This window comes from Hemiscyllium ocellatum, chromosome 45 (genome assembly GCF_020745735.1).
Source record: "Hemiscyllium ocellatum isolate sHemOce1 chromosome 45, sHemOce1.pat.X.cur, whole genome shotgun sequence".
Taxonomy (NCBI): domain Eukaryota; kingdom Metazoa; phylum Chordata; class Chondrichthyes; order Orectolobiformes; family Hemiscylliidae; genus Hemiscyllium; species Hemiscyllium ocellatum.
In genome coordinates this window covers 20766372-20789799 of record NC_083445.1, presented here as the reverse complement: position 1 = coordinate 20789799, position 23428 = coordinate 20766372, and the positions used below count along the sequence as shown (strand labels likewise).

The 23428-nt window shown below is 45.4% G+C and overlaps 1 protein-coding gene across 1 annotated transcript in view; it reads right to left on the bottom strand.

Moving 5' to 3' along the window:
* Positions 1-23428, bottom strand: part of LOC132835881 (adhesion G protein-coupled receptor L1-like) — a 399302-nt gene that overhangs the window by 131212 nt on the left and 244662 nt on the right. The window contains exon 6 of the mRNA XM_060854978.1: positions 4216-5025. Coding sequence (XP_060710961.1) covers positions 4216-5025 — 810 coding nt within the window. The remainder of the gene's footprint in view (positions 1-4215; positions 5026-23428) is intronic.

The following is a 23428-nucleotide window of genomic DNA, read 5'->3' as shown; positions in this document are numbered from 1 at the left end:
GAACAAATTTTCTGGAATTCTTTGAGAACATTACAAGCACAGTGAATAATGGGCAATGAGTGGATGTGATGTGTCTGGATATCCAGAAGGCATTTGACAAGGTCTCACACAAAAGACTACCGCATGAGATAAAGGGCATGGCGTTACAGGGAATGTAACATGGATATGATACATGTACATGGATAGAAGGTTCGTTAACTAACAGAAAGCAAAGAGTGGGGACAAATTAATGTTGTTCTTGTTGGCGATTAGTGGCTTGTGGTGTGCCTCAAGGATCAGTGGCAAAACAGAAACAGCTGGTGGTGATGGGGGACCCAAAGGGCCATCACAACCAGAACTGAAACCTTTTTGGACTCAGAGAGACCAAATCACACTAGATGACAGCATATTATTATAGGCAGCAAGGATGATTGTCCAAAGCAAAGTTCACTGCTAGATACTGGCTGAACTTCATCAGGGTCATCCAGGGGTTCTAAAATGAAGATAGAATCACAGTCATACAAGACGAAGCACACCCTTTGGTCCAACCAGTCTATGACAAACATAATCCCAAACTAAATTAGTCCCACCTTCCTGCTCCTGACCCATATCCCTCCAAACCTTTCCTATTCATGTACTTATCCAAATATCTTTTAAATATTGTAGTTATATGCACATCCATGACTTCCTCAGCAAGTTCATTCCACATGCGAACCACCCTCTGTAAAATATTTGCCCCTCATGTCTTTTTTAAATCTCTCCCTTCTCACCTTAATAATGTGCCTCCTAGTCTTGAAATCCCTCATTAACATTAAGTCTACCTATACCCTCATTATTTTATAAACTTCGATAAGTGATCTCTCCTATGATGATGTTGGTGCTAAGTTATGTCTGCTGGCCAGGATTGAATGCAGACATGGCTGCCTGGGTGGGGCAGTGTCAGAGTGTCAACAAGGACAATCATTACTGACAGCAGCTCTCCCATATTTGTGGGAATGGCCAGGTAAACCCTGGACTTGGTTCCATGTTGACTATGTGTGTCCGTTCATGGGCTCAATGTTTTAGTCATTGTGGATGTTCACTCAAAATGGCTGGATGTGCATATAATTCATTGATCAAACACAGGGATGATGTTAGAAAAACTGAGTGCATCTTTTGCAATGTATGGACTCCTGGAAGTGTTGGTCACAGATTGTTTACTGCAAGGAATTTGAGTATTTCCTAAAGGTAAATGGGATTCGCCATATAAGGACAGTTCCATACCATCCATCATCTGGCAGAGACAGCAGTCCAAACTTTGAAGGCAGGCTTAAAGGAAGAGTCTACAACTTCACTAGATACCAAACTGTCCCGGTTCCTATTTGATTAGAGGACCATCTCTCATGCAACTCCAGGGATATCTCCAGCAGAGTTGGGGAGAAGACCCTGTGCCAGGTTAAATCTGATCTTCCTAGACCTGGGTAAGTGTGAAATGGCATCAGGACACAAGACTCTGCTATGCGAGACCACTTACTTCAGGGAATGAAGTTTGGTGCTGAAACCACAGGAATGGCCCTGCGTGGCTAAGAGGCATGGTCGACGTAAGGTCGCCATATACAGTTCAGATGGGTCTGACTATTCTGAACAAGCATGTGGACCACATGAATACTGCGAACTTGTAAATGGTGTGGGAGCAAAATGTCCCTGGCTCCTCTACTGCCTTTCTGACTGTTCTGGAAGCCGTGGGCTCTTCCCCTTCGTCAAGTGTTGAAAATAGCTCAGAATCTGAGGTGGACATGACAGATACCTTCGCCACTTGAAGAGGAGAATGAATTTCTTCTGAGAAGCTCCAGGTGCAAGAGATGGATTGTGCATTTCTGTATCAGAGGCAGAGTTGGAGGAATCTGACCTGGTGCTAAACCGCCCCAGGAGGGACATACATGAAGAAAAACTGGCCTATGTCCTCAGACTGAGAGGGGTAGGAATGTAGTGATTATAGTGAGGCCTGTCAGGTGGCTCTCATAGAATATGAGTTCCATGATTGGGGCTGTTAACCTGGTCCAATCAGGGAGCCCTGGCTGACAGATGTAAACATAAGTGTCAGATGTTCGGTTCAAGGACTCTCCACATATAAATAAAGGGTGGCTTGGGTATTAGGATACCAGCCTCTGTGAAGTTATTCATACCCTCAAGAAGTCCGAGATTCTGTGACAACATACACTTTTGTGATGTACTTTGGCATGATGGATAATAATGGGAGAAGCTGTCAAATGGTTCACCATGAATCTCTCCTGCTCTTAACAGTTCAGAATCAGACAGCCATTGCAACATAGAATGGGGTCACATTTGGGCATTTACATCTGTACCTGCTGGCTGAATGAGCATTCACCTGCCTTTCCCCCTACTTTATAAACTGGATTTCATTGTATAAACAATGCCCTGTTGAATCCCTCAATTGAACTTGCCATATTTGCAGGCAATGCATTCCATTCTGTAAGTACTCGTGGAGTGAGAAAAATTCTTGCTTGTTTTTTGCAAATTACTTTAAATCTATGGCTTCACATTTTAGTCTTTTCACAAGGAGGAACAGTTTCTCTCTATCTATTCTATCAGGGTCCCTCATGATTATGATAACCTCTATCCTCTTAGCCTTGTCTGTTCAAGAAAAAAAGTCACAACTACTCCAGTCTATCCTTATAACTGTAACAGTTAATTCCTGGAATCATTTTGTAAATCATTTCTGTAATCTCTCTAATGCATTTCCATTCTACCCATAAGCTGGTGCCTAGACCTGTATATAAACCATCTCTTCCTATAGAATTGTAGCCCTTATTTTCTGTTGTTTGTCTGCGTTCTTTGTCCAAAGATGCATGAACTCACTGTTCTCCACACCGAACTCCATGAGCCATCTATCTGCCCACTCCACCAACATATCTCTATCCTTTTTAAATTCTGCAAAGTCCACTGAACAATTTAATAAATTTTCTCTCACACATGGACCAGATAAATGATCTCTCCTCAGTATGAATTGAAAGGTGTATGCTAACTCCTTGTTATCCTCCGGGGATAGGAGGTCAGACTTTCCATGGATAAGGACTAACTTATTTCTCTACACGTGATCAGACCAGACGAGTCTATGTGAAAAACAAGATGGGTCTGGGGCCAAACTTGCAGATAAACAAAGGAGCAGACAGCAAATCACATATAGTGAAGAGTATGTGTTGCGAGCTTGGAAGGATTTAGAAATTGATACCCATTCTGTGTTGACGTATAATAAATATACTGTCCTCCACCAAGTCATAAAGTTGAGTCAAACATAGAGCTTCTGGTTCAGAGGCAGAAACATGACTCACTGCATAACAAGGCACATGTCAGCAGTGTGCCTGGATAAGTGCTGCTCCAACAACACTCACAAAGTTCAACACCTTCTAAGACAAAACAATGTAAAGCAATTGGCTCTGCATTCACAAACTTTACTCCCTCCGCCACCACTCTACAAAATTCATTCAACAGCACCTCCTAAACATATAACCAATACCAGGGTGAAAGTGAGGACTGCAGATGCTGGAGATTACAGTCAAGATTAGAATGGTGCTGGAAAAGCACAGCAGGTCAGGCAGCATCCGAGGAGCAGGAAAATCGATGTTTCGGGCAGGAGTCCTTCATTAGGAATTTCTGATGAAGGGCTCCTGCCCGAAACGTTAATTTTCCTGCTCCTCAGATGCTGCCTGACCTGCTGTGCTTTTCCAGCACTACTCTCATCTCAAATATAATCAATGCCATCTAGAAGGACAAGATGCATGGGATCACTACCCCTACAAATCCTCCTCCAAGCCACTCACTATCCTGACTTGGAAATATATTACTATCCCTTTATTGTCATTAGGTCAAAATTCTGGAATTCCCTCCTTGATGGCAATCTGGCTCTACCTACAACACGTGGACTGCAGCGGTTCAAGAAGGCAGCTCACCACCACCTTCTCAAGGGATGACTAGGGATGGGCAATAAATGCTGGGCCCAACCAGCAACACCAACACCCTGCAACTGAGTAAAACATCAAAAAAGACTTCCATAAATTTGCAGTATTACTGGATTGAAGAAAAGGGAAATAATTTGGGGTAAATGTTGAAACGTAAATCTGTAGCACACCCATTGCAAAGTATCAGCTTATGTTATAGAGTCCAAGCTTTCCAAGTTGCCTTGCTCAATGCAGACTGACACTCCCAAGAGGTGACAAAGTTGGAAGATGACGGAACGGCTCTTACCTGTGGTTGGGTCAGGAGGTCCGAACTCCAGTGAGTACCTCAGTACGAAGTGGTTGTTCCAGACATAGAGCTGGTTATCCCGGGGGTTGTAGTCCACAGAGGAAACGTATTGGTAGGGGTTGGGGAAGGCGATGGAGACCGGCTCCTCCCGGTTGAGATTGGTGTTGAAGGCAAAGTCGATGGTGTTACCAATGACCTCACTGTCATCTTCCTTGGACACCGAACGCACGGCATAGAGGACTCCACAGACCATGAAGGCATTAGAGGCTGACCGCTTGTCGTACACCGTCTCCCAGGTGCCCTCGAAGCGCAGCGTGTAGGGGTTGAGCTGGCTCACTACCAGTTTGCCATTGTTCTGCTCAGTGGCATAAATGGCCCACAAACCATTCTCGTCCACAGCCAGGTCAATGTCGGTCTTGCCCCCCCAGCGGTAGGGTGAAGTGTCGTGGTAGTTGGCACCGCCGATAATGGCCTCGCCGCTCTTGATGCGAGTGCGCAGGTCAAACTTGACCACATTCCGCGTCCGTTCCTTATTGTAGAAGACGGCGCCATCGTACACCACAAAGCCAGTGCCGTCCACACGGTGTGGCAGGCGGTATGAGGTAGTGGGCCGCCCCGCCGTGTAGTCCCCCCACGACCCATACTCGGTCAGTGTATCGGTGCGGTATGGGATCCATGGCATGTAGTAAATGCGGTCACCGGCCTGAAGAGGATCCTTGCACCAGGCGCCTGCCTCATGCTCTGACTCAAAGACATTGGTTGGCTCGAAGACTTTCCGCAATGTCCCGGGGCAGACGAATACTACGGAGCAAGTAGGATAGAGACACAGACTGATCACTTTTATTCCTAATAAGGCTCACATTTACACACACAAAAAAATGCGTCACATCATATCAAACAGTTGGACATGATTCGGTATTTCATTCATGGACAGACCCAGTCTGCTATGAACTAATTCTTGCAATCCAGTCATGAGCTGGTATTCTGACCATTGTTCACTCGTGAGAGTTCGTGAAATACATCGATTGCTTTCACTGCCTGGGTGTCTGCTAATGGTATTTCCGTGTGACAACAAGGTCAGTGCCAACTTGGGTTCTGAGCCCAGCCTTCAGAACCAACTGTTGTCTGAAATGACTGGCACCATGTCCCAGGCCAAATCTCCACCATACCCCCTCACCCCTGAAGAGTCCAGCATGTGATAAACACACTGGGGGTTTGATGGTAACTGCAGAGACTAGTGTAAAAAGGGGAGAACTAAGGTGGTTTCTTAACCTGTTAACATTGTCTCGTCAGTTCACCCATCTTGCTATTAAAAATCAATGGTTGGGAAATATTCTTTCCTGGTGATCAGTTCAACATCAACTATCTTAGACCACAACCTGAAGTGCAATGCCAAGATACAGGGTGGTTTGATGTCCACTTTATCTGATAACTGTTAAGTATTCTCATTAAAGCAAAACTACTGCAAATCTGGAAATCTGAAACAGACACAGAGTACACTGGAGAAACTCAGCAGATCTGGCAGCATCTGTGGAGAGAGAGAAAGCGAGTTAACATTTCGAGTCGAGCGACCCTTCTTCGGCTGAAAAAGTCGTACCGGACTCAAAACATTGAATTGACTTAGGTGCTCCAAATGGTTTCAGTGTCCTGGATTAACAGGGAGACAAGATCAATGAAGAGGTCTCCTATCCTGGAATGGCCTCTGGTAATTCCAGATCAGGTACATGATTGTGGGGTTGACGAGATGTAGGGGACAGCAAAAGGCGCCAACCATTTCGTACCATGGCAGCAGTCTCCCTCCTAGCTTGAACCTTTGGAACGACTATTTTAATTCTGACACCTATACTTAACTGTAAACTTCAGCAGCAGGAAGAACATAAACTGAGTCAATGGAACTTGTTGGGGGGGGGGCGTGGTGGTGGAGCATACTCCAGGGTTATGGAGTAACAGTGTGACTGAGTGATGGCATCACAGACACCAAGAAGGGCTGAAGGACAAATTCTGTAATGTGGTAACAGAGGCAAATTAACCGGAAGACACTAACAAACTTGCAAAATGGATGTATAATTTGCAAATTAATTTCAGTGTACAAACCCTTGCAATATGAGATTAGGTTCTACATTAAAAGGGGGTCATACATTCCTTGGAAAGTAAAAGTCTAAATGATGTAATGGAGTCAAGGGATCTGCAGCTACAGATACCTAGCGATTTTTTAAATCGCTAAATGTCGTGACACAGGTTAACAGAACCACAAGAGAAACAAACCAAGCATTAGGGCTCATTTGTCAATCAAATTGAAAAAAAAGTATGTTAATTTTTGCTGACAAGACAGATGTGTTGGCAAAGCTTTCCATCTCACAGTCATCAGGACTGAATGCAAGAACTCTAAATTTTAAATGATCGCAGTAATTTATATATTTTTTAACCCCCCACACTACCGCCTAACTGCGATAGTGCTTATTTTTTCCCCAGCACCCATGTTGTATGTGTGCAGGTGTGAGACACAGTGAAAGACACAAGGTGCACGATTCTTTATTCAGTTTCACGCAGCAATTTATAATGTTGTGTGATCAAAACAGTGAAGGGGAGGGCAGGGACTAAATCAAAATAGAGTTGGAGGGGGAAATGATGCACTCCACTCCCTGCGGCGCCCACCTCTCCCTGAACAACTCCAGGATGTTGGTGGACACTGCGTGCTCCTTCTCCAAGGACACGTAACCACGGAAGAGGGTAACGTAACCACGGAAGAGGGGCAGGCATTCGGCCCTAACGACCCCCTTCACGGCCCGCTGCCTGGACCTGTTTATGGCCAGTTTGGCCAGGCCCAGGAGCAGACCTGCCCTCCCTCCTCCGTACCGGGTGCCCAAAAATCAGGAGCGTGGGACTGAAGTGCAACGAAAAGCAGAGGTTTTTGAGAAAATCAAAGATGGAGTGCAAACGCCCACACCCAATGTACACATGGTCCACAGACTCCACAGCACCACAGAACAAGCAGTTGGGCTGGGAGTCCGTGAACCACCGCAATCTGCGGTTGCAGGGGACTGCTGCATGCAGCACCCTCCACCCCAGATCCCTGAGATAAAGGGGGAGGACTCCTACGTAGAGGGCCCTCCACTGGGGAACGCAGCAATTTATACTGTGGAAGAAAAGGGTTGGTGATTGGTTGGCAATTTGGCACTGCTGAGGTGATCACCATGGTAAAGCTTCAACCAATCAAAGGCAACTTGCTAACCAATTGGCACATCCTCCCCTTTCTCCTGTGGTACAAGTTGCGATCATTTGACATTAGGCATGGGAGGCAATGGCCTATTGGTACTATCACTCGACTGCTTATCCAAAGATGTTAGTAACATCCTGGAGATCTGGGTTCTAATCTCACCATGGTATATGGTGGAATTTGAATTCAATAAAAATCTGCTATTATGAGTCTAACGATAACCAAGAAACTGTTGGTTTTCTTTTAAAAAAACATCTCATTATTAATGGAAGTAAATCTGCTTTCTTACAAGGTCTGGCCTAGATGTGATTCCTGACTCACAGCAACGGGGATGACTCATAACTGCCCTTTGGGCAATACATGCCTATGTTCTGTGAGCAAATACAAAAGTTCACACATCTGTCCCAATGAGTGTGGGATGAAAAGTTTAAGCCCAACATGCCTCTTTTTTTGTGTGATATTCAAGATGTGTTAAACTTAGTTAGAATACACTGGTGATCACCATATTATAAAACATTGGAGAGAAAATCTGACTGGAATGATACCATAGCTGAGAGACTTTAATTATCAGGTAAGTTTGTGGAATTGTGGAGAGAGGGGCTGACCTGATGATAGTCTTCAAGCAAGGGTGGAGGCCAGGTGGTAGAAAAAAAATGTTTCCACAAGTCAGCAAGCTAGGAACCTGGATGGGGGAGGTGAGTTGGTGCTGGGATAAGTACAACAAGGACAGTGATAAATCCAATCAGGAGGTCTGGAGAAAGCTTTTTGATTGCTGGTTATAAAATGGTAGGTGGTCATTGAAATTACTAACATTGATGCACGTGAAGAAAGGTTTAATGTGTACATGATGGAGAATGGAAAAGAGGCATTTGTCAACAGGGTGAGGTGAAGCATGGCAGGAGGATGGCAGACTTGAGCTTAAGAACCAGCATGGAGTTGTTGGGCAGGACGGCATGTCTCTGAAGTAATTTATGCTCCTAAAAAAGGAGAGAAAGATGCGGAATGACAGAGAATTTTTGACGATATCACTGTTTCTTGTAATGAGAGGCCAAATTACACTTGTCAACATCAATGCTGTGGAAAGGCAGTAATGTGCAGGTTACAAAACAAAATTACAAGCTACAGCTGTTACATTCAACCATCTAAATTCTAATAATGATCTTTGCCTATCAGGCAGGTATGAGGGGTACCAAGTTACACAATATTGTTATCGGTAAGTCAGTGTAAAAGTGACGACTAGATGGTTCAAGGTTTGTGCGAAGATTTGTAGCTCGGGTGCTCGTTGTTGTGGTTCTGTTCCAGCTCGACGAACAGAACCACAACACAGAGAGTGATGGTCTGAGGGTGAGTGAGGGTCAGTGAGTGAGTGAGTGAAGGTCACTGTGAGGGAGTGAGGATCAATGTCAGTGAAGGTCACTGTGAGGGAATGAAGGTCAGTGTGACGGAGAGAGGGTCGGTGTGAGTGAGTAAAGGTTAGTGTGAGGGATAATTATGAGGGAGTAAGGGTCAATGGGAATGATGTTCAGTGTGAATGATGATCAGGTGTGGGTGAGGATCAGTGCGAGAGAGCATGTGTATGAGTGTGTAGGTGCGTTTGTGTCGGTTTTGAACTGGGCTGTGAGAGTGTCTGGCATGTCTTTGTCCACAAACCCTACAAATCGCATTAGAAACCACATTGATCCAAAGTAAGGGAATAGGGCTTATTTGTTCACCTTCAAACTTGCTTTCGTGACATAATATCTCACAAAATGAGCTATTATCTCATCTACAAATGTAACAGCTCTCTGTGGAAGTTGAGAGTGTGTTCCTGGGAAAGCATAGCAGGTCAGGCAGCATATGAGGAGCAGGATAATCTATGTTTTGGGCTTTAGCCCTTCATCAGGAATGAGACTTGTGGGCTGGGGCTGAGAGCTAAATGGGGGTGGGGGTGTTGTGGGGGAAGGGTGGGAAGGTAGCTGAGAAAGGTGGATGAAGGGAGAAGGTGGTAGGTCAGAGTGGGGAGTGATGGACAGGTCCGGATGGTGGTGCCGAGTTGGAGGTTTGGGGCTAGGATAGTGGTTGGGGGGGGGGGGAATGAAGAGGTTGTTGAAATCCACAGTTATCCTCTATGGATCCAGGGTCCCAAACCAAAATATGACGTGTTCTTCCTCCAGGCATCAGATGGTAATGGTTTGGTGGTGAAGGAGGCCCAGGATCTGCATGTCCTTGATGGAGTGGGAGGGAGAATTGAAGTGTTCAGCAGTGGAGGTGGAGGGTGTGGGTGTCCCAGAGATGTTCTCTGAAATGACCACACCAGGTGCAGCAGATGCAGTAGATGATATTGGAAGAGGTACAGATAAATTTCTGATGGATGTGGAAGGATCCCATGGGGCCTTGGACAGAGGTGAGGGGAATGGTGTGGACGCAGGTTTTGCACTTTTTGCGGTGGCATGGAAAGGTGCCAAGATGGGGTGTGGCCTGGTGGGGGGCGTGGACCTAATGAGGGAATCACAGAGGGAATGGTCTCTCTGGAATCCTGATAGCGGTAGGGAGGGAAATATATCCTTGGTGGTGGGGTCCGTTTGGAGATGGCAGAAGTGGCAGAGGATGATGCAATGTGTGCACAAGTTGGTGGGGTGGAAGATGTGGACCGGCGGAGTTCTGTCCTTGTTGCGTTGGGAGGAGTGGGGTTCAAGGACGGTGGTGCGTGAAGTGGAGGAGGTACGCTGGAGGGCATTGTCAACCACGTGGGAAGGGAAGTTGTGATCATGGACAAAGGAGGCCATCTGGGATTTTCTGAGGTGGAATTGGTCATGCTAGGAACAGATGTCATGGAGGCGGGTGAATTAGGAGTAAGGGATGGCCTTTTACAGGAGGTAGGGTGCGAGGATGTGTAGTCTAGGTAGCTGTGGGAGTCAGTGAGCTTGTAGTATATGTCTGTGGTTAGTTGGTTGCCGGAGATAGTGATGGAGAGGTCCAGGAAGGGGAGGGAGGTGTCCGAGATGGTCTAGGTGAATTTGAGGTTGAGATAGAAGGTGTTGGTAAAGTTAATGAACTGTTCAACCTCCTTGTGAGAGCATAAGGCACCGCTGATACAGCTATCGATGTAGCGGAGGAACAGGTGGGGGACGGTGCCGGTGTAACTCCGGAAGATGGACTGTTCCACATATCTGACAAACATGCATAGCTGGGTCCCACGTGGGTGCCCATGGCTACCCCTTTGGTTTGGAGGAAGTGGGAGGATTGGAAGGAGGAGTTGTTGAGGGTGAGGACCAATGCAGTCAGACAGATGACGGTGTCGGTGGAAGGGTACTGTTTGGAATGGCATGAGAGGAAGAAACAGAGGATGGAGGCCTTTGTCATTGTGGATCGATGTGTACAGGGACTGGATGTCCATGGTGAATATGAGGTGTTTGGGGGCTGGGGAAACAAAAATCTTGGAGGAGGTGAATGGCGTGGGTGGTGTAATGAACATAGGTGGTGAGTTCCTGGACTAAGGGAGATGGTGTCGAGGTAGGAAGGGAAGAGTTCAGTGGGACAAGTGCAGGCTGAGACAATGGGTCGACCAGGGCAGTTGGGTTGTGACTCTTTGGTAGGGGGTAGAATTGGACAATGCGAGGTTCACAGACAATGAGGTTGGAGGCTGTGGGTGGGAGATCCCCAGAGGTGATGAAGTTGTGTATGGTCTGGGAGATGATAGTTTGGTATTAGGAGGTGAGGTTGTGATCAAGGGGGTAGAAGGAGGAGGAGCCTGTGAGTTGGCACCTGGCTTCAGTGGTATCGAGGTCGGTGTGCCACACTACTACTGTGCCCCCCTTGTCTGCAGGTTTGATGGCAAGTTTGGACTTGGAGCGGAGGGAGTGTAGGGCTGTATGTTGTGTGGGCAGGAGGTGGAAGTGGGTGAGGGGTGTGGGCAGGTTGAGGCAGTCGATGTCACCTTGACGGTTTGAAATAAAGAGGTCAAGGGCGGGTAACAGGCCGGCACAAGGTGTCCAGATGAATGGGGTGTGTTGGAAGTGATGAAGGGGTCTTCAGTGGGTGAACCGGTGTCCTGGGTGGGTCCGAAGGCAGAGGCAGCGCAAGAAACGTTCAAGGTCGCAGCATGGCACTCCTGGCACCTATCCCTGCCACCACATAAAATGCAAAACCTGGTGCCCACACCACTTCCCTCACCTCCATCCAAGGACCCAAGGAATCCTTCTACATCCATTAGAACTTTACCTGTACCTCTACCAATGTCATCTACTGCATCCTTTGCACCTGGTGTGGTCACCTCTACATCGTGGGGACAGGACACTTTCTTGTGGATCATTTCAGAGAACATCTCTGGGACACCCGCACCCACCAACCCCACTGCCCCATGACTGAACACTTCAACTCCTCCTCCTACTCCATCAAAGACATGCGGGTCCTGGGCCTCCTCCACTGCCAAACCGTTATCACCCGATGCCTGAAGTAAGGACGCCTCATATTCTGCCTTGGGACCCTGCAACCACATGGGATAGCTACCTCATTTCCCTCCCCCCACATTATCCCTGTCCCAAGCCTCCAACTTGGCATTGCCCTCCAGATCTGTCCATCACTCCCCCCTCCCCCCACTGACCTATCACCTTCTCCCTCACCTTTATCCATCTATCGCTTTCTCAGCTACTTTCCCCCAACACCCTCTTCCATTTATCTCTCAGCCGTGGCCCACAAGCCTCATTCCTGATGAAGGGCTTATGCCCGAAATTTTGATTCTCCTGCACCTCAGAAGCTGCCTGACCTGCTGTGCTTTCCCAGCAACACACTCTCGACTCTGAGCTCCAGCATCTGCAGTCCTCACTTTCTCCTAGCTCTCTGAGGAATCCTGCTGTGCGCCAACAGTATAAAGATATCAGTTAGTGACTTCTAATCTGTATCCTGCACACTTGTTAACTTTGCACAACTCTTCTACCTTAAAAAGTAAGAACTTGCATTTATATAGTGCCTTTCACAAACACCATTCCCTCTAAACTGTTCAGCTGCACAGTCCCTTTGCAAGTTAAATGTGCTGCTGTGTAAAAGAAGACTTAAATGGGCTGTGCACTTAAACAACTTACTGTATGCTCCAAAATATTAGATTGTATGTTGTTAGCATAGACATAAAATTACAAAGGATAGTTCATTAATTAATTTTGATGTGTAGTCACTGTTGTAACATAGCTGGTTTGGATTCAGCAAACTCCCATAACCAGCGACATAATACTGACCAGATTATCTACTTTCTGTAGTGCTGATGATGGATAGATATGATGCTGGGAATAGCTCACCCACATTACTATGGGATCTTTTATGTCCACCTGAGAGGGCAGACAGGGTATCAGTTTCACATCTCACCCAAAGACTGTGACAGTACAGCACTCCTTCGTGATTGCACTGAACCCTGGATATTGTCTCAGAGGTGCACAGTGGGATTTGGATACACAAATCTTATGACTGAAAGGCAAGAATGCAACCCATTGAGCTACTGCTGCCACCAAAATCCCACATCACTTGATTAACAGAGTTTGATATTTTTCTGTTTATTATTGTAACTGGTGCATTAAGCAAAAGTTTGAATTCCAACCAGATATGAATGCATATGCTTACACCAAACCAGTAGGTGCTGTGACAGAAAACCAATTAGTTCAGGAGAAGAAGATTGTTTTAGGAACAGGGAGAGACCATTAAATATATCTAATGCAGTCTCTGAAATGATTGATCATACTCATCTTTTTTTCTCACTGTACCAATCAACTCCTGTTTCCAGAAACACATATTGTTATTCATTCCAAAGCTATGTTGGACTTGAGATGTTAATTCTGTTTCTCTCTCCGCAAATGCAACCAGACCTTTTTTCTCCATTATTTGTGCTGAGTTCATTCCTTGTAATTCCCAGTTTATTCCACAACTCTAAACCTTTGCTTTTTGTAACCTGCATTTCTGGCTTCACTCATCCACTCTCACACGCTGACCTGAGTCACTCAAGTCAATACAAACTTGTGGAACTCATTTTCCACTTCGGTACTTCACAGGCCCTGGGTCTCCAAATTAAGTTGCACAACCTCTCAGCGAGACCTCTGTCCGGTATTTCTCTCATAGCCAGCATCAACCCCCATCCTCCCCTGGCCGTGTCTTGTTGACTTTGCCCTCAGCAGAACAGACCCGTTTTCTCTTTTTCACACCTTCATTAACACCCATTTTATACCTCCATTCTATTAACACCCATTTTTTTTATCTCTGTCTCTCCTTTAACACTATTAACACTCTCTTTGACTTTTGCTGTGGGCATTCTCACCATCTGATTCCACTCTCTCCTTTGTCAACGGCATTAAAAAAAATACCGTTTGGCGACCCCTTTCAGGTCCGTAGAAGAGTCATACCAGCACTTGAAACATTAACTCTGTGTTCTCCCTCCACAGATGCTGCCAGCCCTGCTCAGTTTCTCCAGCACTTTCTCTTTTTATGCTTGAGTCAATGTTTGTTGAATCCCTTTAGTGTGAGTCAAGTTTCACCTCATCTCAGTTTAACCTCTCACCACTTCAATTGCTGATACTTGAAATCATCTTGGTCACTCATTTTGGGGTCACAATATCTTTCCTATGATGAGGAAATTGGCACTGTGCACAGTATCCACAGGACTTCAAAACAACACATCACAGAGCAACATAGCAACTTCCCTGTTATTTCATTTTCAAGATTCATCTGCAATTAGAAGGGCAAGTTATTGCAGGGGAATTGCAGTACCAGAATAGGGAAGCCTTCTTACAAGTGTACATGGTTTTGCAGACACCCCAAATGGAATACTGTGTGCAGTTTTGATCTGCACACAACAGGAAAAATATATTTGCAATGGAGGAGGTTCAGGAAATGTTCACTTGATTGATTCCTGGGACAGAGGGGATGTTTGCTCTCCACTGAGAGGCAAAGCAAATTGGATCAATATTTGCTGATATTTAGAAGAATGAGAAACAATTGCATTGAGACACTTAAGATTCTCAGAACTTGAACAGGGTAGTCATTGACAGAGTATTACCATTGGTTGTGGAATATGAAACCCAGAGCTGCAGGGATGCACAATCTCAGGGGTCGGTCATTTAGGATTTGGGAGAAAGAGAATTTTTTTTCTCACAAGATTGGGAATCTTTGGAATTCTCTACTTGTGGTGGATTTTAGGTATTTTGGGAAATTGAGGGATATGAGGAGAGGTGAGAAAATAGAGTTGGATCCCATGATGGTACTGAATGGTGGAACTGGCTCAATGGGCTGAATGGTCTTTCACATCTCTGATTTTTCACGTTCTTGTGCTTGTGTATTCATTTCCTGATCCTAGTTGTCCTCAGTTTGATTCAATCTATTGGAATTATTCAGTTAGTCACAGTTAAAGTGTCAGCCCAATTTGGCTCTGAGTCGATAGGGTCACATATAGACCAGACTGGGTAAGGAGAGCAGGTTTGCTTTTCTGAGAGATGTGAGTGAACTTGTTTGATTTTGACATTTCTCCATGTTTGCCGATACCAGCATTTTTTTCACATTGTAAGTCAAGTTCAGATTCACACACGGTGTGATTTGATGTTCCTCTGCATTATGAATCAGGAGCATAAACCATTACCTCCCTGTCCAGAAATGCACCTGGAAAGTTTTTTGAGCATTTTTCTGTAGCAATTAGAGGTTAGCCTCTAATACCAGCCTTGTTAGCAATGCCCACATCCTGAGGCTGAATGAAAAAAGCTAAACAGAGATTTAACAAGATAACAACTCTTAACGTCTTTTTGATCAGCACCATTATTCTCCCAGGATCTCCCAGTTAATACATAGTCTTTATCTTCTCTCAGAGGCTCATTTGCATATAGACCTTTTTAAAAATTCATTCATAAGATGTGGATATCACTAGCTAGAGCAGCATTTATTGCCCAGAGGGCAGTTAAGAGTACAACCATGTTGTTGAGAGTCTGGAATCACATGTAGGCCAGACCAGGTGAGGACAGTTGACTTCTTTCCCTGAAGGGCATTAGTGAACCAGGTTTCCTGACAATCGACAACGATTTCATGGTCATCATTAGACTCTTAATTCCAGTTTTTTATTTGAATCTAAATTCCACCATTTGCCATGGCAGGATTTGAGCATGCGTCTGCCAGACCATTAGCAGGGTCGCTGGATTAATAGTCTAGTGACAGTATGACTAAGTCATTGCCTCTTTTCTCTTGCCTTTTCTCTTGCCTAATAGTGGAGATTTGAGCTTTGATTATTAAGGCCAATTTAGATTCATTTTGATTGACCAGAGAGTCCAATGCTATGAAGGGAGTGACAGGCAAGTAGGGTTGAGGCCACAGTCAGATTGGCCCTGACTCTATTGAATAGTGAAACAGGTTTGAGGGGCTGAATGGCCTATTGCAGCTCCTAGTTCATAAGTTTGGATGAACTGCAAACAGTTTCAGCCCAGGCATATTTTGTTAACTGGATCAGAAATATTGAGGGATAATCTCCTTTGGGGTGAGGAAAATTGAAGAAGGTGCCATTAGAATGGCATAACTAAGGTTGACTGTTGCCTGAGCATTCTCCCTTGCTCTCATTATCATTTTCCTTATTGGGGAAGGAAGGACCTGCATTTATACAGTGCCCTTCAAAAGCACTCTTTAGCCAACTGTTTAAGCAAAAAGTTCAAGAAGCAATCTGCTCTCAGCAAGCTCCCATCAAATTGGAAAAAAAGATATTGGTTCAGGGCCAAACATTGGCAGAGGCTTTGGGAGAACTCCCATGCTCTCTTTGGCATAATGTCGTGGAATCTTTTACGTCTATCCAAGAGCAGAAATGGCTCAGATTAATGTTATATCTGTAAGACCGCACCACTGATAGTGCGGACCTGCCTCAGAACAGTGTTAGAGGCCCAGATTCATTTCTACTTAAATCCCGAGAGTGGGCTCGAACCCACTCACCTCTAACTCCAGAAGTGAGTGACAGCTGCTACTGATTCACAATAAAATGAGAACTAAAGTGAAGGATCTACAGTTGCTGCATTTCTGAGCCATCTTTTAGTTACTCACTATATTCTGAAGCAGGTAGATGAAGCCCAACACTGACCACATTTTACTTTGAAGTTCTTTGATCCATCATCTTCTTTACATCCTGGATAACAATTAAACAATTACAGCTTAATTCCATAAAATTTCCACAAGAACTCCTCTCAAACCTGATTAGAACTAAGGGGGAAACTATCAGTGCAAAACATAGTCCGAGCACAAGTGTCCAGAGGAACACACTATGAACACAGATATCCCATGGAACACATTTTGAATGTGAATATCCTGGAGAACACACTCTGAATATGAGTGTTCCCATGGGACATACTTTGAATGTAAGTATCACAGGGGAACACACTCAGAGCTTGAATATCTCAGGGGAACATATTCAAAACACCAACTTGCATTTATATTGACTTTAATGGAGAAAAATGTAAGGAATTACCCATGAATGTTCCCTTGTTATAGACTCCATCCCTATGACAATGGCATTTGAACAGAGATGAGCTTTTAATTTCATATGCACTAATCACGAAGAACTGCTTATTTCCACGTCAGCAACACCGCCCGGCTGAACTCCTGTCTCAGTCCATCACTTGCTGAAATGCTCATTCCATCTTTCGTTCCTTGTCAAGCCAGGTTCCAGTACACCCCTGGCTATATTCCCACACTCTACCCTCTGATCACCCAGGACACTGCTACCTCCGCCTGAACACACAGACAGTTCCTGTCTCCCCTAGTGGGCGGCACAGTGGCACAGTGGTTAGCACTGCTGCCTCACAGCGCCAGAGACCCGGGTTCAATTCCTGACTCAGGTGACTGACTGTGTGGAGTTTGCACATTCTCCTTGTGTCTGCGTGGGTTTCCTCTGGGTGCTCCGGTTTCCTCCCACAGTCCAAAGATGTTCGGGTCAGGTGAATTAGCTGTAAGTAATCTAATCTACTCTCAGCTTCACTGACCTGATCTGGCTTCTTCTCAAACAATATCTTGAATTGAAAAATTCTCAGCCTTGTTAGCCTCATCCCCATCCCTAAAGTGTGAAATCGCCTTCAAGCCCCACATGTAATAACTTCCAAGATAATACTGCTATGCTCTACATCGCCCTAATTACAATTGCTTCATATTTTGTTCTTGTGAATTACTTTGATCTTAAGCTCTGGAATTCTTTCCCTTGCCCTCTCTACCTCAACCTTCTCCTACAAAACATTCCCTAAAACCTACTTCTTTGACCAAGCTGCAGCTCATTTGACTCCCATACCCCCCCCCCCTTCTAAAGCTCACATGAGGCCTCATATCAAGCTTTATTTTATTATATTCTGTGAAGCATCTAAAAGGCCTTTCCTTATGTAAAAGGTGCCATATCATTTGTTGCTGAGCAAATGGTTGACAATGAGAGATTGCTAGCGAACAACATTGAGAGAAAGACCCAAACATTGTTGTAGGCGTATGGTTGAAAGAAGACTGGAGAGCGGTAGAAGTTAAGAGGGAGAAGGAGCACAACATTGTTGAGCAAGCTGAGATTGAACAAGGAAAGTTCTTATGAACAACTGAAGGGGAGAGTGCAAGCCCTCAGGTGTGGAGAAGTGAGCAGAGGACCTGGTTGTAGACAGATCACTTCCTATCCATTCAAGGAGGAAGGAGAGATAAAGGAGAGCAGAGGAATAGAGAGGGAATTCCTATACTTGTGCCTCAGGCAATGAAGGCACAACCAGCATTAGCAGACCATCATAATCAGAGATGATCAAGAGTCCATAATTGGCAGAGCACAGATATCGAGGACTGTTGTAGGACAGGAGATTACACAAGGAGAGGGGGAACCTACGAGTAAACAAAGTTGAGAATTTTAAGCTTGGGTGATGCTTGGCTGTGAATCTATGTAGGTCAACCAGCCGAGGGGTAAAGGGTGGAGGGGACCTGGGTGTGAGTGAGGACATGGGCAGCAGAGTTTCAGATGATTTCTAGTTTACAGTGGATGCATTTTGGGAAGCTGCCCAGGAGTGCAATGTCAAAAGCAAGTAAATGGATTTCTGCAGATGTGCTACAGCTCGTAAGGAGGGCGTTACAGACAGCCATAGTGACAGTGTGGGATATGTGCAGGCTAAGTGAAATAAAAAACTAAGGCTGCAAAACAACTCTATTCATTACAGGGAGAGTGGTGGTTTCAGTGACTGGAAGTCAAAGAAACCATCATTGGCCTTGATGATACTTTTTAAAAAGGAATTCTGCTCTTTCAATCCTGAATGTTAGATAAGCGATCTGATAATTTAAAGGAAATGGAGGATTGGGAGAGGTGATGGTGAGGTAGAGCTGGGTATTATAGGTGTACATGTGGAAACTGATAGTGTGCTTTCTGAGAGTGTCACTAAGGGGCAGCACATGGATAGGAAATAGACACAGTTTAAGGATGGATCACTGGTGGGGGACACCAGAGTTAGCTGTGCTGGAGCATGAGAAGAGGACATCTCTGCAGGAGATCCTCAGATCAGTGTCCTTGGTCCAACCATCTTCAGCTGCTTCACCAATGACCTTCTCTCCATCTTAAGGCCAGAAGTGGAGATGTTCTCTGATGATTGCACAATACTTTGCACCATTCGCAACTCCTCAGATACTGAAGCTGCTCATATTTAAATGTATCAGGACCTGGACGATATGCAGACTTGGGCTGACAAATGGCAAGTAACATCCACACTGCACAAATTACCAGGCAATGACCATCTTCAATTAGAGACAATCTAACTACTGCCTCTTGACATTAGTGGGCGGTTTGCACGTTCTCCCCATGTCTGCGTGGGTTTCCTCCGGGTGCTCTGGTTTCCTCCCACAGTCCAAAAACGTGCAGGTCAGGTGAATTGGACATGCTAAATTGCCCGTAGTGTTAGGTAAGGGTAAATGTAGGGGTATGGGTGGGTTGCGCTTCGGCGGGTCGATGTGGACTTGCTGAGCCGAAGGGCCTGTTTCCACACTGTAAGTAATCTAATCTAAAATTCAATGGTCCTACCATCACTGAATGGTCAATATGCTTGGATTTACCTTTGATCAGAAACTGAAGTGGACTTGCCACATATACACAGTGGCTACACGAGTAGGTCAGAGGCTCGGAATACTGAAGTGAGTAATTCACCTCCTGACTCTCCAAAGCCTGTCTGCAATCTGCAAGATACAAGTCAGGAGTGTGATGGAATACTCCCCACTTGACTGGATGAGTGCAGCTCCAACAACACTCAAGAAGCTTAACAACATCCAGGACTAAGCAGCCTGCTTGATTGGTACCACACCACAAACATCCACCCCCTTCACCACCGATGCTCAGTGGCAGCAGTATGTATTATCTATAAGATGCACTGCAGAAATTCAGCAAGGCTCCTTAGCACTTTCCAAATTCATGACTACTTCCATCTAAAGGACAAGGGCAGCAGATACATGGCAAACCATCCCCTGTAAGTTCCCTTCCAAGTCACTCACCATCCTGAGTTTGAAATATATCGGCGTTCTTTCACTGTTGCTGGGTCAAACACCTGGAATTTCATCCTTAAAGATATTCTGGGTCAACTACGGCACATGCTCTGCAGTGTTTCTAGAAGGCAGCTCACCATTACCTTCTCAAGGGCAACTAGGGACTAGACAAAAAATACTGGCCTAGTCAGCGACACCCACATTCCATAAGCGAATAAAACAAAAACATGCATTCACACACACACACATACACACACAGACTCTCTCTCTCTCTCACACACACAAGTACACACTCTCTCAGGTAATTCCACGAAGGCTTGCAGCATGTCACCAAGTCACCCTTTATTTGCATGTGAATGATACTGACACTGGTCCAGTTAGCACAGAACTGGCTCCTAGAGTCAGCAGAACCTCTAACTCTCTTTTTATATCTGTCAGCTAACGCTCCTGGATTTGACCAAGTTAACAGCATTAATCAGGGAATCCGTATTCTTTGAGGTCCAACTGGCTGATCTCATTCCAATCACTACATCCCTTCCCCGCTAATTCCAGTTATTTTTTTCTATAACTTCTTCTTGGGCATTTACGCACTGGGTTCAGTTCCTTCGACTCTGCCTCAGATGTGGGTGGTGTGTACCAGACTGTAACCTGCCTCTTGCCCCTAGAGTGTCTCTTCTGAAATTCATCTTCTTCTTCAGGCGATAATGGCATTGAGGCTGTGACATCTGCTGTGCCCACCTTGTCCTCAGAGGTTTCTTCGATGCTAGGGTTCTTGCCAGAAGTTCAGAGGGGTCGGGTAGTTTTGCTCCAGCACATTTGCAAGGTTGTAGCTTTTATATAATCCTTGTGCTTACGCAGGACAGATTGTCTAAACCAAACTTAGCACGTTATGGGACCTGATCTCATGTCGACCATACTTCCTACCCATTCATGGTAATTTCCATGGTTTTAAAAGCAAACTTTGATGCCTGAAGTAAACTGCCTCTCTCTTGCTTAGAGATGTCCTGTGTTTGGCATTGGCATTTCTAATGCTGATTCACCCCAGGTCCAGGAAGTACAGGTGTGACATTTTCTCCCCATTAGGAACTCCGCTGGAGCTATCTCTGGAGTTGCATGAGGGGTGGTCCTATAATCAAACAGGAACTGGGATAATTTGGTATCTAGTGAAACTGTAGACTTTTTCCTTTAAGCCTGCCTTCAAACTTTGGACTACACTTTCCACCAGACGATTGGATGATGAATTTATTTTTAGATAGATTACTTACAATGTGGAAACAGGCCCTTCGGCCCAACAAGTCCACACCGACCCGCCGAAGCGCAACCCAACCATACCCTACATCTACCCCTTCACCTAACACTACAGGCAATTTAGCATGGCCAATTCACCTGACCTGCCCATCTTTGGACTGTGGGAGGAAACTGGAGCACCCGGAGGAAGTCCATGCAGACATGGGGAGAATGTGCAAACTCCACACAGTCAGTCGCCTGAGGTGGGAATTGAACCCGGGTCTCTGGCGCTGTGAGGCAGCAGTGCTAACCACTGTGCCACCGTGCCGCCCAAAGGTATGGAACTGTCCTTATATGTTGAATGCCATCGATGGACTTTAGGAAATACCCGATTTCCTTGCTGGTAAATGATGGCCTATTATCGGTGAATAACAACTCCTGAAGTCCATGGTTTGCAAAAGATACTTGCAGTTTTTCCATCTGTTTGATGAAGGAACTCTGTGCAGTTCCAACCATTTTGAATGCACATCAACAATGACTGAAAACATAGAACCCACTAAAGGACCAGCATTGTCGACGTGTGACTGAGTTCAAGGTTTGCCTGGCAATTCCCACAAATGTGGAGGAGCTGCTGGCAGTAATATTTGTCCTTGTTGGCACTCTGGGTACTGCCCCACCAATGCAGCTATGTCAGAATCCAATCCTGGCAACCAGACATAACTTTTCACTGACATCATCAGTTTGGAAACCCCTAGATGGCCCTGGTGGGGTTCAGACAGAGTCCGGTGAAGAGTTTTGTTGGGACAATCATAAAGCTGCAATGACATGTTCAGAGTATCCCTACAATGTGGAAGCAGGCCATTCAGCCATCGAGTCCATACCACTCTTCCGAAGAGCATCCCACCCAATTCCTACCCTATTCCTGTAACCCTGCATTTCCCATGGCTAATTCACCCAGCCTGCACACCTTTGGACTGTGGGAGAAAACTGGACTACCCAGAGGAAATTCACACAGACTTGGGAGAATGTGCAAACTCTACGCAGACAGTCACCCAAGGCTGCAATAAAACCTGGGGTCCCTAGTGCTGTGAGGCAGTAGTGCTAACCACGGATCCACTCTTGCTCCCCATAATAATATGTCGTCCTCTGTGGTGATCTGGTCTCATCAGGTCCAGAAAGGTTTAAATTCTGGTTGTGATGGCACTTTTGTTTCCCCGATCACCATCAGCTGTCTTAGTTTTGCCAGGATGGGATCTTTTTGTGTCCACAGTCTGATATTGTCAGCAGTGACCAGAAGGGTATCCAGAAAACTTAAAACCCGAATAGATTCTTCCAATGGCGGCACCATCAGTGGTTTTTCTGACAATGGGAGGCGGCTCAAGACATCCACCATTTGCCACTTGTAACTGTACGTACCCAGATTAAGCATTCAGCGCTGAATTCGAATTGTCAGCATGGCCTGTTCTCTTTAAGTAGCCCAAACAGGAGTGTGGTCCATAACTTTTACAAAGTTATGTCCGTAAAGGTATTGGTGGAGCTTTCTCACACCAAAGATGACCACCTTCCTTCTCTATCTTAGCATATTTTCGTTCTGCATTAGCCGGTCAGGGAAGATATGTTATCAGGCAATCCTTTCTGCTTGATCAACCGCTGAGCCAACACTACCCACATTTCACTTGGGATCATAGTGTGCCGACACGTTAGACGACAATAGCTACTTCTTCACTTCCCTAAAGGCTACATCTTGGCTATGAGACCATTTCGAAGGCTGACCCTTCTTCAATAGAAGATGTAAGGGGGCCAGGATGGAGGCCAGGTTAGAAATGTACCAACTCAAGGAAAGATCTAAACTTCAGTACACACATGGGAGCTGAAGCATTTGTGATTGCCTTCACTTTATTTTCCAAAAGGTGTACTCTGGTCTTATTGACTCTGTAATCCAAATAGGTCATTTAGGGTGCCTGAAACAGACACTTGTCCCTCCTAAGGTGTACGCTCACCTTGGATAAATGTTGAAGCACTCAATCCAAATTCTCTAATAGCTCTTTATTGGTCTTCCCAGTTATTAGACATCATCCAGATAATCAGTGACCTAAGGTAGACCTTGTAAAATATGTCCAATTTCACTGGAAAATGGCACAGGCTGATGATACCTCAAAAGACAGTCTTGTATATTGGGGTACAAACCCTTATGGGTAGCAATTGTAGCATGCTTCCGGGATTCCTAATCCATTCACAATTGCAAGTCCACATGGTTCATTTCCAGCTTCCTGAAGGACAGCCCCCCCCCCCCCCCCCCCCCGCATC